Source organism: Anopheles bellator, chromosome 2 (assembly GCF_943735745.2).
Source record: "Anopheles bellator chromosome 2, idAnoBellAS_SP24_06.2, whole genome shotgun sequence".
NCBI classification, from domain to species: Eukaryota; Metazoa; Arthropoda; class Insecta; order Diptera; family Culicidae; genus Anopheles; species Anopheles bellator.
In genome coordinates, this window is record NC_071286.1 from 61,359,287 (window position 1) to 61,376,744 (window position 17,458).

At 47.5% G+C, this 17,458-nt stretch overlaps 1 protein-coding gene across 1 annotated transcript in view; it reads right to left on the bottom strand.

The window, feature by feature from the left end:
- Positions 1-17,458, bottom strand: part of LOC131211184 (protein turtle homolog A-like) — a 130,911-nt gene that overhangs the window by 67,540 nt on the left and 45,913 nt on the right. Inside the window, exon 2 of the mRNA XM_058204556.1 lies at positions 2,920-3,049. Coding sequence (XP_058060539.1) covers positions 2,920-3,049 — 130 coding nt within the window. The remainder of the gene's footprint in view (positions 1-2,919; positions 3,050-17,458) is intronic.

A 17,458-nucleotide genomic window follows, 5' to 3' on the forward strand; every position in this document is an offset into this window, starting at 1 on the left:
GCCACACCACTCTGCAGCTCAAATTACGCTCCTTCCCTTCGGAGCACTTCGCTCGGTGCTCACCTACCGGCCGATAATGGCCGACGATCAAGATCCTGCTGCTGCTGCTCCGGAGTTCCGGTTAAATATTTGTCAAAAAACCCGGTGGCAAATAAGCGACAGTCCATTATTACTTCCGTAGCCGTCTCCGTCCCCCTCGGGGGCCGCTCGGGACCGCAGGTCAAGCGTGCTCATTTATGCTGGTGGGTGGAAAACATAGTTTTTTGTTCCATTATGTTGATGGCAAAAACGGACTCTCCGGACGGGATACTGCGAGTAGTTTGTCTTCGGCCACAGTTCGACCCGGTAGATAATAGTGCCGAAAAGACCCACGACGGAAGCCGAAGCGAGCAAGGGTGAGGCTGGCGATGACGATGAGGGGCCACTAAGAGCACTGGGCACTAAGTGTGTGTTCATGGGGATGCCGGTGATGGTAGCTAGTGATGTGGCTCAAGCCAGTCATGTCGGCACTTGACAGCTTACATAAATCGTTAACAAGCAACCTGTTGCCGGGAACTGGAACTGGATTGATGAGATGAATTGGCATCTGCTTTGGTCGTGACGGTCCGTTATCAGCAACGCCGGATGTATCCGGGCGCTAGGAAGGAAGCTGTAAGCAGCTGCAATAAGTCGCCTCAATAGGGAACTCTTCTAGCGACGGACCGGGTTCGATCGTTTGCGACTCATCGATTGGTTTGCTTATCGCTGGCTTGCACTGGCTTGATCAAGTTGTCTTCGGTCTCTGTCGGCGTCGGGTATTCATGCTACTCCACAAGTGTACGTAATAAAGGTCGGAAGCCAAACAATAGCCGTAACTGTCTCCAAGGAGTATTTCTCCCTCAGATTCGTGTATTCAACATGTTATTCTTTGGCCATTCTTATGCTGTTTCGTTGGGACGAGATTCGATTCATGTCGATTCGAAAGTTCGTTCAAGAGCATAATAAGATTAGATAGCTTTTAAAGTAGGAAGCGGTTAATGGAGACAAGATCATATCTATGCTGCCTTAGCGTTCTATTTGTCAACGGGATTTTGCAGAAGAATGAACTTTCAAATGAACATGTTCAGAAAAGCACTCCCTGAATTATTTGTATCGACATGGCATTTCGCTCTCATTTCAACAGCCTCAGGTCAAGAGCATCTCAAGAACATCGAGAAAGGGCAATCATATGTAACGAGATGGCCGGTTACCGAGAACGGCATCATTTCGATCACGTTTTTCCACACGAACCGTTTACAAAACAACACAATTTCAGAGGGCACGTTTTGGGGTAACCTTTTTCGGGCAAATGGTTGAATTATGTCGCCAGCCGGTCCGCAGCTGGGCCCACCGTTGGGTGAAAAAATTGAAATAAATGTTCCCATTTCGGGTACGTGTAGTGCTGCAGCAAGTGGAAAACAATCCACTTTCAAGGAAAAAACAGATAGGCCCAGGCGCACTGCCGCAACACGTGAAACACAGCAACAGCTTACCGCGCACTCTGCCCGACCTTTGGGACCCTCGCGAAGACATAAATTTTTGGCGGGAACCCTCCCGAGAGATTTTCAAGAGAAATTACATCGTCCCGGCGCATTATCGAGCGCACCGAACGCTATAAAAGTGTCTTTAAGCGATATTTTGCGTGTGCCCTTTTATTTATGATCGTCGCACTTTTTAGAGCCGCTCAAAGTAGGGCTCAACTAGAACGGGGTGAAACCTAGGCGTACTCAATCTTTTCAATTGTCCTTTTAAGGCTACAGAGTAGTGCTCACCTTTAAAATTGGCGATTCGATTCAATCATATCCACCGAGCGAGAGGTTTAGCAAAACTACTCAATTTGAATTCGGTCAGTAAAATAAATGTTGAACGTCCGGTTAACCTCGGACGAACATCGTAAGATTCGCGACAAGCTCGATGTGGCCAGGGGCCTTACATCACCCCGCCAAAAATATTTGTGGTAATTAAATTCGCTTATCTGGCCCTCGTTATCACGGTGGTGGTGTGAAATTGTTAAAACACGACAAACGTTACCAAATACGAAACCGAAACCAACCGTTCGGCGTGCGTATACGGCGCTGATTCCGGATGCCCTACTCCTGTTATTTGGGACAAAAGAAACACGAACCGAGAAACAACCCTAAAACGTTTCGCGTGATTGAATCCTGTTCATTTGGGGGACACGTAATGTGCTTGTGTGCGATTTTGTACGAATAAAAGGGTATGATTTTCCGGGTTTCTTTGCCTCATTAGTGCTCGCTCTCGTGACCCGCGACGTTCGCGAGTCCTTGCGTTTTGGGCAGGGCATTAATAAAGTGTCACCTGACACGATGCTGACGATCACTGCAAATAACAATTACGCAATAAAAGGACTTAATTTGTAGAAAAAAGTGAGGAATGAATCGGTAAACAATGTGAATCGTTGAATTATTATTATGACAATCCTTGACCGCTCATTTCTTCGGTGCTTACATTCAAGAAATATTTGCTTTTTTTATTCAATGTTTCATTTTCTAATGCACTGATTACTATCATGACGTGCCGTTTTAAACACAATCCGTGTTTGGTTGTTCAAAACATTTGGTCCTCGTAACTTTGAGACGTTCTGAAGAGTACTATTCAAACCATCTTTATCAACCGCATCGGCAAACGTTCCGATTAGATTTCTGTTGGAAAAAGGATCCGGGTACCTTTTCCGGCACAATGGATCCCGGAAACCGCTCGGGGCCCCCAAGGAAGGTTTCGCCAATTCGGCTCGTTTTGGGCCCCATTGTAGCTGCCGCTTAGGGACATTCTTTCGATAAAACGTTTCCTTTGGTCCGATCGATTGCAAAGTATGGGAAAAATGTCATCCGCTAGGAGCCGTCTCCTGCCCACTTCAGAGAAGGATGCAAAGCTGCTTACCTGTACAATGGGATACCGGCGTCATCCTTGAACCACAGGACCATGTAAACCTTATCCCTGGACGGTGCCGACAGCGGACAGGGCAGTGAGATTTTGCGACCCTCCACCGCCTGGATTTCGGACGATTTCACTGCGGAAACGGAACACAAAAAAAAGGTGGGGTTAGCAAGGCTGACGTAAAGTGGGACTTTGGAAGGATTCTGGGAAGGAACGTTCCAGGTAACCTGGAGACGGGCACGCGCCGGGACTTCCGCGTGGTTTGGGAGTTAATTTGTATGGAGTTTATGATTGATCAAATACGTTTGGATCAGTACCGAGCATCACACGCTGGTGGTTGTGATTCATTTGTATCTTAATTTGTCCCGTGCATGAAACTATAACTGGCACCGTACTGTTCCAGCATAACGAGAATCCTTAAAATGTCCAAATGTATATGTTGCTGCTAGTACAAAATCGTTTCAACGACACGACAACGCTGGAGCCCTAAAACGGTAGGAAATAATGTCCGTGTTTTATCATGTCCACAGCGGTCCCACACTCAAAAATGTTTGTAATTACTACACCCTGCCTACATCGTCATCATCCGAAAGAATAAAGGGTTGAACCTGTTAAAGTGTCCTCAAGCCGCCCGTTCTGAGCGCACAATGGACGAAAGTACTCTGGTGCCGGATGTGGCCCAGGATGTTCGTTGGTTTCAAATAAACTACCGGCAAGAGATGAAGAAACGATGATAGCTCCCAATGTACGCCGTTAAAGCCTCCCGGACCAGGGCTTCCCTTTGCCGTCCGGGCAGGGTGTGAATAGTTTTCATTGTGATGATAAAATGTATGTTGTGTGAAATGCGACCATGGCCTGCCGTCATTCGATTCCCGGTGTGGTGTTCTTTTTCCCTCCCGCATGCCCAGTTATATGCTGCCAAAATGGTCGACAATGGTTGGCACGGGAGCGTTGGCTAGGCTATCAGATATCAGTGGGGCGATGAAGCCTTAGTTGCCGGCCCAACCACGTTCCCAAGGCGGCACGACCACACGGGCACGGCTTCTCAGCATTCAGCAGGCACAACCAGCAACAACATCGTTTCGGGCCCTCTTCTTCGTTTTGTGTTTTACATTGGGGAAGATTTTAAGGATTTCGTAGCAGGGGCCACATCAGGGGGTCAGGTCGGAAGTGTTTGAAATTATGAATGTTTTGCATAGTGTCGGACACAGCGGTGGATCTGCCGTGTGCTGAGTTGTTTTATTTTTCACTCCTCGAGCAGTCCTCAAACGGGAACGGGCACACTAGAAAGGATTCCGTAAGGATTCTGGTTGGCTTGGGTTGTGAAAGGGACGGGGATTTTCAGGGACGAAAAACAATAGCCAAGGCTGGTTGGTTCGCTTTTCATAATGCAGGTGGAGCCAAAGCATAAGCAGAAGATGTTGGATTTTTTCTCCATTCTGTTTGTTTTTCTTTTTTGCTTTTTCGGGGAGACAATGCCGGATCATTTGTCGTGAGCGTCACGTCAGAAGGTATGACGTACATTTCGGCGACAACCATGGCCGACATGGCATGTCCCAGAGTGAACTCCGTTGGAATGGAGTGTTAATGTGACCCCGTGAAGCTAGAGTCGAAAGACTTTAATCCAACGTGATGTTGATTTATGTACGGAAGCGCAATATACGCGTGATGCGTAGGCAGGAATCCGCTGGAGCCCTTTTGGATGAACCGCTGACGCCGGGTACTTGGGCTAGAGGGTATGTTTAAGGGTGTGTTGGCGCTGAAACCAACAAGCTTTTCACATTTCGCAAACCACTCTTTTGTCCAATGCGCCCATGACTTCTGATTTGCATACGTTTTTCACGGGATATCATCAGCCTTTGAAGAAGGAAATGAACTGAGGCACATACAACCGCATAAAGGACCTCAGAAAGGGCATCAGATGTGGACGAGTGTTCTTTTTTTAATTAGCAATATCCTTTTTAAAGTTATGTAGTTTGTTTTTGTTCGTAACTTTTCAACATAATTTGATTTCGCTTGGTTTCAATTGGTTGATACTTCGAAAGTTTTAGTAAAAATGAAAAATCTTAAGGCTGCTGAGTACGGTCCGGTGCTCTACTTTGACCGTCATGACCTGTCAGCACCCCCTGACGGCCGAACAGCACCCGGAAAGGCTTGCCACCTCGCCAGGGATTGCCGCTTCCGGGCGTCTCATTCCGTATGCATACCCGTCTCGCTTGGAGCACCAGAAGCGAGGAGTTTTCCGCGTGCGACAAAGATTAAGTGTATGATTAATGGAGATTCATATGTTGCTGCTGAGCCCGGAACGTCAGAAGTGACCCAGAAGCAGCCCCCGTCGGGTCGTGTCCCGTTTTGATGGGGTTGATGAATAAACTGATGGCCTCTGCGAAACGGGACCGAAAGCACTCGGGCAGTGTCAGCAACCCGGGGGGGCATGATGTATTGCGGACGCCGTCGGAAAGGGCAACATCTTATGCCGTGTCGTTACGCCGTAAGAACCCAGGTCGAAGACTGTGGCAACGGGTTTCGGGTTTGCCAAGGCCTGGCCCGCACCGTTTCCGGTTCCGTTGACAAATAGAGACGTGTATGGAAAATCGCTTCACGGATCCCGGGGCCTTATCTGTTGATATATGATCGGTCATCGTTAGCGGACTGTAAAGATTAGAGATGGATGGGATGGGCATATTTGTGATTCAACACAATTCGGCGCCCGTTTCTTGCAGCGCTCCGGGAACTAGTTGTGGGTGGGACTTAGCTGAAGAAGGCATCAAGTCTAAATACATATTAACCATTTGATCCCCGTGTTGAGCCGCTTATGTGTGTTCGTTTGAAGCAGCTCAGCAATGGACGCGAAGGGGATAATCCCGGATAAACATCCTCAAACGATTATGTTGATACTTCATCGGTTGCCAACCGGAGCTTTGAAATGATTTCTTAAATGCTCAGTTTTCGGTTCATGGGATTGGTGAACGCTTTGTTTCGATTGATGCCACTTCAAGTAAAAAAGCCGCTTAACAGAAGTTTGTTGAACAGAAATTGGTGGTTGTTCATTGTTCAGTTTACAATCAGTTCAAGGATCAAAGAAACATATCTGTGTGTAAACTTAACTATAGATATGAATATTTTTAACATAATTTATTACATATAACTAAAACTATTGATTTCAGTTAAAGCTCTACTGTCCCTATTTTGCTACAATTAAAAACAATTCTCCACACTAAGCGATTGAGATCAGAGCCTTACAATAATTATCGTTTTTCAATATGTTCAATTCACTGCCAATGCATATGCAAAGCATTCTTTTGATATTAAAATTATTAAGTTACTCAAAACATAAACCATTTATTCACGTACGCCGCTTTTGTTGAATGACTTTGTTTAAAATGTATTATTGCCAAAATGGTTGTCTAAACAATCGAACAGAAAAAGCAATAAAGTACACAATTCAGGTGCATCCTCTCCGGACGGTCCTTCGCTGCAGAACATCCGGACAACCTTGTGCAGAGCCAAACCAACAAACCAAAGTCCATATTTGCCCGCAGAGAAAACGAATTATCCTGCCAAGCCATTTTGGCAAGCAGCAGCTTAATCGGCTTCCGGCGATGTCCTCCGGCTAACTGATCCTGCCCCCCGATGACGATAATATTCTACTTGATGTCCGGGTTTCGGTTGGCCGTCGGTGTGCTTCAGGTGGTGAAGCGTATCCGTCGGGGTGATTCTTCCCGACACATCGAACGAATTATGGCCCGTAATAAGAGATAATGCCGTGAACTCCGTGGCTGCTCCATGAGTAGCTAACCGAGTTCGGAGCTGGTTCAGCTCCCGGAAGCACGCTAAAGCTCCGTTTGACCCTGTTGAGTGTGCGTTGGTCAGTACGGCGAGTGCGCTGGCCTATGCACCGGACGAGGTCGGATTTCTTTGCGCTTTGCAGCGCCACAAGCACGACGCAAGGCAGACTGTCTTAATCTACTCACTGCGCACCCTTCGGTCACATACGACCTAAACCGGGGACACATTCAATGCATGCACGTCACACAGCGACGGCAGCCTGCTCGGGCCAAAGTCGATCCCGGGAACCGTGGCTAGAAGCGTGGCACGTGGGCTACTTTTATGCCCCGTTGAGCCCGGGCCAAAGTTGGCCAAACCGGTGTGCATTAGTCAGCATCTCCGGGAACGGACCGGCATAGGCATTGGTCTGCCGAGATGGTGGGGTGGGCGTAGGTCCCGACCGCAGCTCTGATTTTGTTGGTGGCAGCCGGCAAGGAAACAAGCGCAGTCATCAGATTACGTATTTCATTAAGCAAAATACCAGTCAACCAGTTAACCAGACAATCTTCTTCGTGGCAGGCCGGCGCCCCTCGACACGAGGCTCGCTTGTTTGTTGGTCTTAATTTGCGAAAGCCACAGACGATTCGTCAAAACGGGGCCCGACTCCGCCGCCTTGAGCCTAGGAGCGATAGTAATGCGGAGCAGAGGACGTTCGCGTCAGTTCGAAGGCCGCCCGCTCCACGTTGCCGTGACAGTTGCCGGGTAAATCCTTGGCATCCGAAACCACGCTGAGCCCGGGCTGTCAGGAAGGCACCGCCGACATCATCGGAGGCGGGTGCGGTGTCCGCGGCAAGTTGGGAAGAAGTTGCCGAATCACGTCGTGAATTTGAGGTGAGCGAAATTAATTGCATCCGCACGCTTGAAGTAACTTTTTCACGCCACACTCATTGGCGCAAGTGTGAAGCGGGTTTCGCTGCGAGTGAGTGCCAAGCATCTACTGAACTGTTTTCCGAAAATTTAATTTCATGTTTTGTGTGGTGTACAGGTTGAGGCGATGATAAACAGGCGTGCTGATAATTTGATTTTATCGTTTTTGCCCCAAGCGGTTGTGAACAGTGTTGCATTTTGGGATAATAAAAAGTAGAAATTGGGCAATTTGTTGCACATTTTTGATTGAACAGTGACAGCACTTTGATCATGAAAAAACATAAATACAAACTAAGAAAGCAATTCGCATTCGCAAATCAGCTTACATTTTTAATTTGTTTGCCTAATGAATGTAGAGCATAATTGAATGTTTGTTATTCAATTAATTTAGCTCCATTACCTGTATCGATAAACAGATCAACCCAATATTTAGTTTGTTCCCTAAAGTTTTACTGCAAGACCTCTGCAAAAATGGGCATAGCTTTGGAGCTATGGAAAGAAAAGCATAGCAGACTAATCTACTACCTCCAAATCATTGTTAAATGTAACAAAACATCTTTTTCCTTCTGCCAGGGTAATAGAATGCCGGTGACGGTTATAATAAAATGCAAACTGAAGGCCGAGGCGTACTTATTTAGATTGTTTTCGGATGACCGCTAGATTCGGTCCGGTTTGCGCCTGTCAAACTTTGTCTATTAATATGCATATAATCCTGTACGCGGGTCTGCTGTTGGACAGAATGGAAAACCGAAAAAGCATAAAGAAACTTCGAAAGGTTGCCGGACCCCTAGACAGCTCCCGGAAAGAGTTTCGGCTCAACATTCATCTTGAAGCATCCGTAAGAATTTGCAAAAATTTCTTCTGCACTCGCGCGGAGTTGGAAGTTGAGGATTTCCGAACTTTAGGTAATGGTCGCCGGGAAAAAACGGAGCGAGGGACGAGACTTCGCCCCTGCCCGAGACGAGCGCTAAGAACGGTGGCTTATCTTTAGCAGTTGCGTTTATTTTCACGCAGCCGCCCGGCAACCGTCGTCGGTGGAGCTATTTAGGGAAGATTCCGGATCACGCCGCTTTTAGGAAAATTTGACTCAGCTCTCGCGGGAGACAGAAAAAAACAGTCAAAACCGGGGGCAGTTAGAGAGCGAGAGAAAGAAAGAAATGTTGTCCTCCACCAGTTGATCGCTGGACAGCAGTTGCCCGGGTGGGTCACGCTGAGGGATTAGCCAGAGGGCGATATTTTGCAAGACAAACATTTTTGGGCGCGCTGCGAGATTTCTTAATTTTTGCATAAAAGTAACTCAATTACGACGAATTTTCCGGCCCCCGTTGACGGAGCAAAGCTTCTTCGTGAACTTTTCTCACCAACGGTGGGGGCCTGAATGGCGCCATAATTTACGGGTATTAGTAGAGTTTTGTCGTTGCGAAAGCCTTGCGTTTAAGGCGACTGAAATATTGAACGATACTTAAAGCCGTAGAGCATCACGGCTAAGGACAAATGGCAGTTTGCACGTCATTTTGCAGTATTTTGTCGAAACACAAGGTCCGCATTGAGGGGTACAACGAGGGCAATAACTGTAAGGGAGTTGAGTACATATTTTATCATGATACTGATGATCTAAGAAGCATTTTTCAACAGAAGGCAGCCCCATTTTGGCTTACTTTAAATGGTCAGCTATGTTCTAGTGCAAAAATAAAAATGGTATTTCATCAATTGAGTTTCGATTCAATTGATTTTCGATTGAGTTATTCGATTCAAAACAACTTAACAATCAAATGTACAACAAGCAAAATAATTCATCAGCATTGCAAATGTATTTTCGGCATCAGTAAAATCGCATTTTCATCGACTTAAAAGCTTAATTACCCTCTAAAAGCTCAATTAAACATAAGAGTTGCGCAAAAGGAGTGCGAAGGAAACCATCGACCATGCAAGATTCTCATTAAAACCTAATCTGTTCAGCCAAACTAACTGCAGAGGCGGATGCAAGGAATGCTGCAACGAATCGTAAAGAGCTATGCGCAAAAGCGGATTCAAACACTACATCTCCTGCTGCGGGACCACGCATTCCGTGGGGGGACGGAGTTTGTTGTACTTTAACATGTCATGTTAGCATAGCCGGAGTTGTGAACATTTCCCGTTACTATTTCGTTGTCGTGGCCCTGTGTTGACGTTGCCGCTACGCGTTGGCTCGCTGCATCGCACTTCGAGAGGGCTTCTTCGCCCCTCTTCGACTCCCTGTTCAAACAGCATCAACGAGAGCATCATAACTTTTCTCTTTCTAGGGTCTCTTCCTGCATGACCTTTCTCCGTGTGCTGGACACAGTCCCACACGCTACACTCGCCAGTTGTTCGCCGGAACTCGGCACCAGAGCGCTGACTCCTTCGGCGCACAGCAACATAATTAACGATCTGTTGCAAAACGATGTGCGGACGGGCTAGGGGTAACGCAAAGGTCGCACCGTGGGAGTTGCGAAGGTGTTTCCCATGTTTGCTAAGGTCCACAGTGTCATAAGCCGAGGACCAGCAACACGAAGCAACAGCCATCGCAGACATCACAGGTTTCTCCACCGAAAAAGTCATGCCCTTCGTGCGCGAAATGTAGCGCAGCGCAAGTGTGGGGCACGGCTCGTAAGTAACTGTGGCGAGCAAGTTGCATGTGGTAAAATTTTTATGAAACTCTCCAAAACTCCCCTCATACTGCTGTGAAGTGTGCAAGTAGCAAGCCTTTTTGAACTCACTATCTCTACCTTCATTCTACTCCACGATTTTTGTGGCCCATAGCTTTGACAATGAACTCAGAGCTTTTTCACTCATTCGAGCATCAAGTTGAAGAAAGTGTTTTTCTTTAGATACCACACAGCACGTGCTGTTTTTTATTCTTATCAGTATCTAATTATTCTTATCAGTATTCTTATGGTATCTAATTTTTTTATGTTTACCTTTACCTTTATACACCCATTTTATTGTTACAAATACGTACGTTTAATTTTGAAGTTTGCAATTTTTGTATTATAAAAATACTACAATGAATACATTCCCGAACATTAGAATATGTTTTCAAAACGTCGAATATTGTATTAAACTATACGACAATTGCTAAACTAGTTTCCGCAACGGTAATGGTAGAGAACAAGTGATTTCATTATCCAACACAACGCCGTGCAGTCAGGGTGCTGCCCGTAAATTTAGCTATTCTCGCTCCTTTTGCTTTCGCGAACGAGACGGTTTTAAACAGCTCGAAAGCAACGGCTCTATATGAATGGAAATTGGCTTTCGCTTCCATTTTGGAATTCTTTTCTTTCGTTGGAAATTGGAATAAGAAATAGAGCGAGTGCCTTTCGCTTCAGAATTCACATGGCATCGGCCAAATAGCGTCGATTGGTTCGGTGTTTCACGAGCATCCAGATTTTCGTCGACTTTGCGCGGGGAATGCAGACCGGAAAAAGCAAACGGGGATTTTCGCATCGAATATCGGTTCCGAGAAACCCGTGCCGCACGTTGACTGAAAGTAGTTCGAAGAAATTTATGATTATTAGTTTTGGCCGCAGGGCCGCCAGGCTCTCGGTTGGTTTCAAGTCCAGCCGGCAAAAGCGAAGCCTCTGGGGTCTTGAAAAACCTAGCCTAAGCAAAGCCACGTTTCGGTCGCGGTCCGCCCCGCGAGCAGTGGATTAAAATGGAATAGCTGATGGAAAATCGTGTATGGGCCGTGAGGGGAAAAGAACGGCCGCTCGGTATACTAATAATCTCCAGCCCCACAGCACAGTCGGTCGGTAGGCAATTTTCATCAACAAACCGGAAAGGCGGCAGCTGTTCGCTGCGTTCGTTCGATGTTCGCAATTGCAAATCATTGCGACCCTTTTTCGGTGGCGACCAACGCGCATGGGGAAAGCATGGGGTTCCTCGGTAGTGGCCCGCGGCAACATTCAACGGTTCGCCCAATAGCGGCTCGTTTCATTCGCAATCATCTTAAGTTTTTGCATCCCTCACCGAAGCCTACCGTCGAACGGTTGTCGCTTGACTTCTGGATAATTTCACCCAAAAGAGCGAAGCTTCCGGGCAGAAGTAGTGGAAATTATTTTCACTCTGCCATGTCGCCGTTCATCATCTGGTCTGGGTACAAAATGTCCAAAATAATTTCAAAACTACATCCCGTTTAGATTTTCATATCGAAAGTTTATTATGCCTCGGGACTAAGTTCTGGGGGGGCTCAGCTTTCTATCGGATGCCGCAACGCGAATGATGAATTCTTCGACCCGCGTGATTGGATGGAATAGAAATTTTCGTCCCGTTCGGCAAAGGAACAGATTTGTGCTCTTGGTTCGGAAGTTTCTTCCACTTTCTGAGCTTGTGGACCCATTAGGAAACGGTTAGTAGGAATGGTTTAATAAACTTCACTCAGCTACCAGCTCGTATTAATAAAGCTTACAAAGTGCCGTGTACAAACTGGATAGAGTCCTTAAAAAAAGGAATTAGTGCTTCTTGGATACTTGATTGAAAATGTTAGAGAGTAAAGAGCTGAATAAATGGTTTAAATAACTGTTCTAAAGAAGCGATTAATTCAGTTCATAGCTTCACCAGTATTTGTATTGTACGATTCGATGGTTCGAAAATGATCAAGGATTACAAAAATGGATCTCTTTAATCGTATTACTTTCATTCACTCAGAACAACTATGCCAGTTTCGATTGCTTTTGTTAAATTGCAACGCTGAGAAAGATTTTTCGATTTGCTTGAGCTTTTTGGATCGCATCCGACATTTCATAACTTGACTGGGATTTGTTTTCGCAAAATAAACACATTTCACCACCCGAGTACCATTGCTGTCCATTAGCCGTCAAACTCTTTATTGACACGGCCTTGCTGGGCTTGCTGGCCGAATGGTTAGATGAAAGCCCACCAACACTTTTACGGCTCGAATCGGGGCTTCCACGAAACGGGTCCATCGCATAACCCCTGAGTGGTACCGGTACCTTTCCGAGTGACCCACAAGGGTCCTGTTTACACCATTCGGGGAAAGCATTTTTTGAAAGCAAACCAGGCCGCCCCTTTGCACAGACTTTTTAGCGCGGATACCTCAGCGCAGCCAAACGGCCATAGTGTGTCCAGGGTCATGTTCTATGCGCTTTGGTGTCCGAGTGATCTTTGGTTTGAGAGTAGCGAAAAAAACCCAGCCCGCATCGCATCGCGCGGTAACCACAAACCACAGACAACATTAAGCATCCTTTTCGCGGCCATCGTTACATGCGAACCGGGCAACCCATCGGAGGAAAGTGTTGGTGTTGGAAGAACATTACTGATTCAGGTACACCGGCCGAGAGCTGCAAATGGAAGCACGACATAAACGAACCCACCGATGGGTTCCGTGGAAAAACCCTTCAGACCCGTTTGAGACACCCCAAAGTGGAACGTTGGGTGATGCGTTAGAATCGATCACCTAACTTACGGTGTTGGCATGAATTTCCACTTTACACTAGTGTTTTATTCATCATCGTCGCTTGTTTGCTGAATAATTTCAACTTTTCCTGCCGTGCGCCAATAGTGTCAGTCAGAACCCGCAGGCGATCCGGCCTCCGGTGGATCAAAAGTTTTCCGGAGAGCATTTTCTGTCGTAATGTTTTCGATTCACGTTGGTTTTGCTTTACTTTCACGGTAAATTGCAAAGTTTACTGAAAACGTTTTCATTTGGTCGAAAACTACGGGCCCCACATTGGCAAAGCTACGTTATCAATATGTTTCTATAGGCATCAATGTTATTCAATTTACGACCAGCTTATGAAGCTATTACCTTCGATTGTTTATTCAACACTAATAACGCTTCGAAACGAAAATCCATTTTCCTGATGCAAATTCTGGACCAAACGGCCGGACTATATTTTAGCTAACCGCGTACAATCCGGCAGCACCGCTAACCACGTGAACGTGAAGACAGTTATTCAAATTGCACGCCTCGGAGATACAGATTGTTTCTGCTGAGCGGTGATGTAGTATAGTTTGTAGTCATCGCCAGCAATTTGCAGCTTGTGCCATCGATCCATCCCTTCTGCGAAGGACCGACTCCGGAGATTCAGCCGACCGTGCATCCCTTCATTCGATCGATCGATTCACCGTGACCATGGTGCTTCTTGTTGTTGCCAAGGGACGGTTGCCTCCTCGGCTCGCTCGGGAGGGTCCGTGCGGTGAACTAGGTGCACGTTCAGCGCTGTTGGGCGGCCAACAATCGCTAACCTTGCAGAAATTAATCCTTTTACACGCCATTCATCACGCCGATATCAGCGTCGTCACGACTGGCTGCACCGCGCTGCTTAATCGACCCGAACCCCTAGGGCTCCAGGTTCCAGGTTATTATTGATCCGCTTCCGGTCGGCGACCAGGAGGCAAGGAGCCGTTCGCAGCCGTGCCCCATTCCGCTCGCCTTAGACATTCGATCGACTGCTGATCGGCGAGCGGGAGGCTGGGAAGACATTCGGTCCATTTCGATGCTTTTATAGCCACCGGGCTGAGGTGCCCGGGTTCGGCCCCGTCCCGAAAGGCTCGGGAAGCTGGAGACGGCCGCGACGAGCGAAAACGCTGCGACTGCCGTTTGTCAGACGTGCTGGCTGGCTGGCCGGCTTCTTGCGGGTCTGACAGCTCCGAGCTCCTATTCTCTCGGGGGCCTTTTGTTAGATTTATAGACGCTTAAATGAAGCGATACCATGACACGGTAGAATTATACGTAATTTCCTCAATGTTTTATGAATTTATTATGTGTCGGAGCATACATCCGGCCGGGCGCATTCGTCTTCGCTAACGGAAGCGCTAATGGAGCGCGCCGCTGTTTGCGAAATGATGAAGGCAGACGCTGCATTCGGTGCTGTAAAGTTCATAAGTGGAGCCGGGAAGTCGTTAGGCCCGCTAATATAGCGCTGGCGCTCGAGGCTTCCCGCTGGTTCCGAGCTGATGCTGCTGCTGGCGAACGAAAATAAATGCAATGAAAGTCAGCGGTACGAAGTGACGCGTCTGGTGACCTAGCTCTGCCGGGATCGCGCCCGTCAAGGGTTTGCTGTAGAAAATTGATGGTTCAATTAATGGGAATCGTTGCTGACAAACCAACAAGGACCATGCGCAGCGTGGTGGAAAATTTCAAGCATCTCTTTTCAATGTACTTTACTCAGCTCACACTATTTTTGTATGAAACTAAAGTACACTATTCTTGATTCTACAGTATTGAAAGAAATGGAACTTTTTCATAGTCTTTTCAAGTGTAAATTAGCCAAACATTCGTTAAGAAGTCCTTAAAGTATAAACAGGACTCTGAGTCGATTATGCTGGACAGTTTCACGTTCTTTACACAAACGGATCGTTTTCGCTTTATTTTCACATTTCTTTATTTGCAATAAAACCTATGTCAAGTATAGAAAGAAAATGTTCTGAGAACAAAAGTTAACGAGGTAAACACCACTGAGATCTTACCAGTAGCTTCCGAAGTGCACGGAAATCTAGACAAATTAGTGTGCATCGTGCCCACGATGACCAATTTTTCGCACGACCAACGACCCAGAGGCCATCGAACGGTGTGATGGAAATGATTAAATTTCCTAATGAGATGAGGTTAACTTTCACCAAGATCCGGCGATGGCAAGGGTGCACGCTTACGACCCCGGATTCAACTTCAGTTCCGAGATCATTGAGTGGAAGCTTTACTCCACTTCGGCCGCATCGGTTGAAGGACTGCCAAATGCCTGGCCAAATGGAAAGTGGCGGACGAAAATGGTCCGCTATATTCTAATGAGCGAAGCGAGCGAGCACGCAGCGCACTCCGGCAGTGGCCCTTCAAATAAGAGTCTGATTTGAGTCTGATTAGTGGCCGGCTTGTACTGCTGCTGATTGAGGGCAACGGTGGTCGCCCGCTTTCCGTCTCATTTCCGGCGCTCGTCGCAGGCATCGGATCCGCTATCGCTTGTAGAGAAGCCGTGGGAGTCCGGACATCAAAAGATCAATTAGAGGGTGATGAGTGGTTGATGAGTTTATGTACACCGAAAGCCATGTCGACGGGCGCACCGGACCCCGGAATAAGCGGCACTCCGGTGAAGCCCCCGTCGCGGCTCCAGTCTTCGGTCTCTAAATCCTTCCTGGACACAGTGGCCACGCTCGGCGTGAGGAAGTTTCGCTGCAATCTGATTAGGTCGTGATTTGATTCCACCCTGACAAGCACTGATGAATGGAAGAAATGTTGCACAAATGTCATCAGGACGACCATTATTAATTCATCGTACAACACGCCGCGTGCGGCGATGGCAATGAGATACTTGAAGGTGTTCAAAGCACATACCGAGCAGCTTAAACGGACGTCGATGATTATTTTTGTCAAATGTCGAGTGCACATTACGAGCGCGTTGCTGAGTGATTTATTTGACGGGCGAAGGATGCATCCCATCATCGATGAATAGCCGCCGGCAATTGTAGAGCTTCCGTCATAAATCGAGTCGGCTGACCGCCTTTCGGTAGCAACAACGGCGTGACAGTTTAAAGTGTAATATCCCGAGGCCTCAAGAAGCGGAACCGCCCCAAAATATAACGGCCCTCTCAGGCGTATATCTTACAAGCATGGAATATGGAAATAAAGCTCAGAAATGATATTAACAACCTTTTCGCTGGCCAACTGAATTATTCGAAGATCCCAGTGCGGGTCCAATTGGGTCCCCGATGCAGTCAGCGTCGCTTCTGGTGGCCTATGGCCAAGCCCATGGCCCTGATCCACTTCCCACAGAACGCAACTAATTCCTTTCCCACAAAACCCACACTACGACGACCGAGAGAACGAGAGATGGAGAGAGAGAGAGAGAGCTTAGGGCAGTACATCGGGTTAAGCCCATCTACCAAGAAGCACAACCCAAAATGAGTGAGCACCATTTAAATGAAACGAAACCCATTATTTTCTCCGGTGATCGTGATTTTCCGGAACCTGGCTTCGGTTGACCAACTCGCCCTTGCCCAAGGGGGGCAGTTTCTGTGCGAGGGTGTGGGGCCACAGCTTAGCATTCGCCCATATGCGGGTCCTTTGGAGAAAATAACACGACAAAAGCCTTGGAACCTTCGGCAAGCGCCGAGGATTAGACGCTGTTTGTCCGTGCGTGAGAACAACCCGGACAGGCACCGGACAAGGTGTCCTTTTTCCGGCCTTTCTAACGTACCCCTCACCCCTTCCCCGGCTGGATACGTGCACACACGCTGGCAAGGTCCCTTCCTTCTTGTTAATGCCACTTTTGTTACACTCCGCTTGCTTGGTGCGTGGGACCCTACTCGGCGGGGTCTTCGGGCTGTGGTTCTTACGAAACAACCGAATAAATCCTTTAATCTGATTTTTAGAATCCTCCACACACTGGACACTGGGCGCAGCGAAAGGATTCGTATCCCCGTGCGCCGTACGCATTGTGCCGCTCCGTAATCCTTTGTGTGTTCCTTTGCCGGCGAAACAAATTTCCCGGCACACATTCAAAAACTTTTCAATTCTATTCATTTTCCGGTGTGCGTATTCGCTTCGGAGGCGGGCGGCTTTTCCCGCAGCCGAAACCGAGCTCCGGTGGTCGATTGTTTGTTTCGCTTACACATCGCCGATGACGACGATGGGCCGCAGGCCGGGCAGACCGCGACGGAAACATGTTTATTAAGAGCAAAGCACTGTAAACAGCCGGCATCTAGTCATCGTTACCGCGTCGTTTGGGTTTTGGGGCCCAGAGAGAGAGAGAGAGAGAGAGAGACAGAGCGACAAAGGTGGGGTGTAATCAGCTGAATTATGGAAACAGCCCGGCCTGACGAACATTTGGTAGCCCTCCGGCATTTGATGGCCCTCCGCGCATCACCCAGCCCA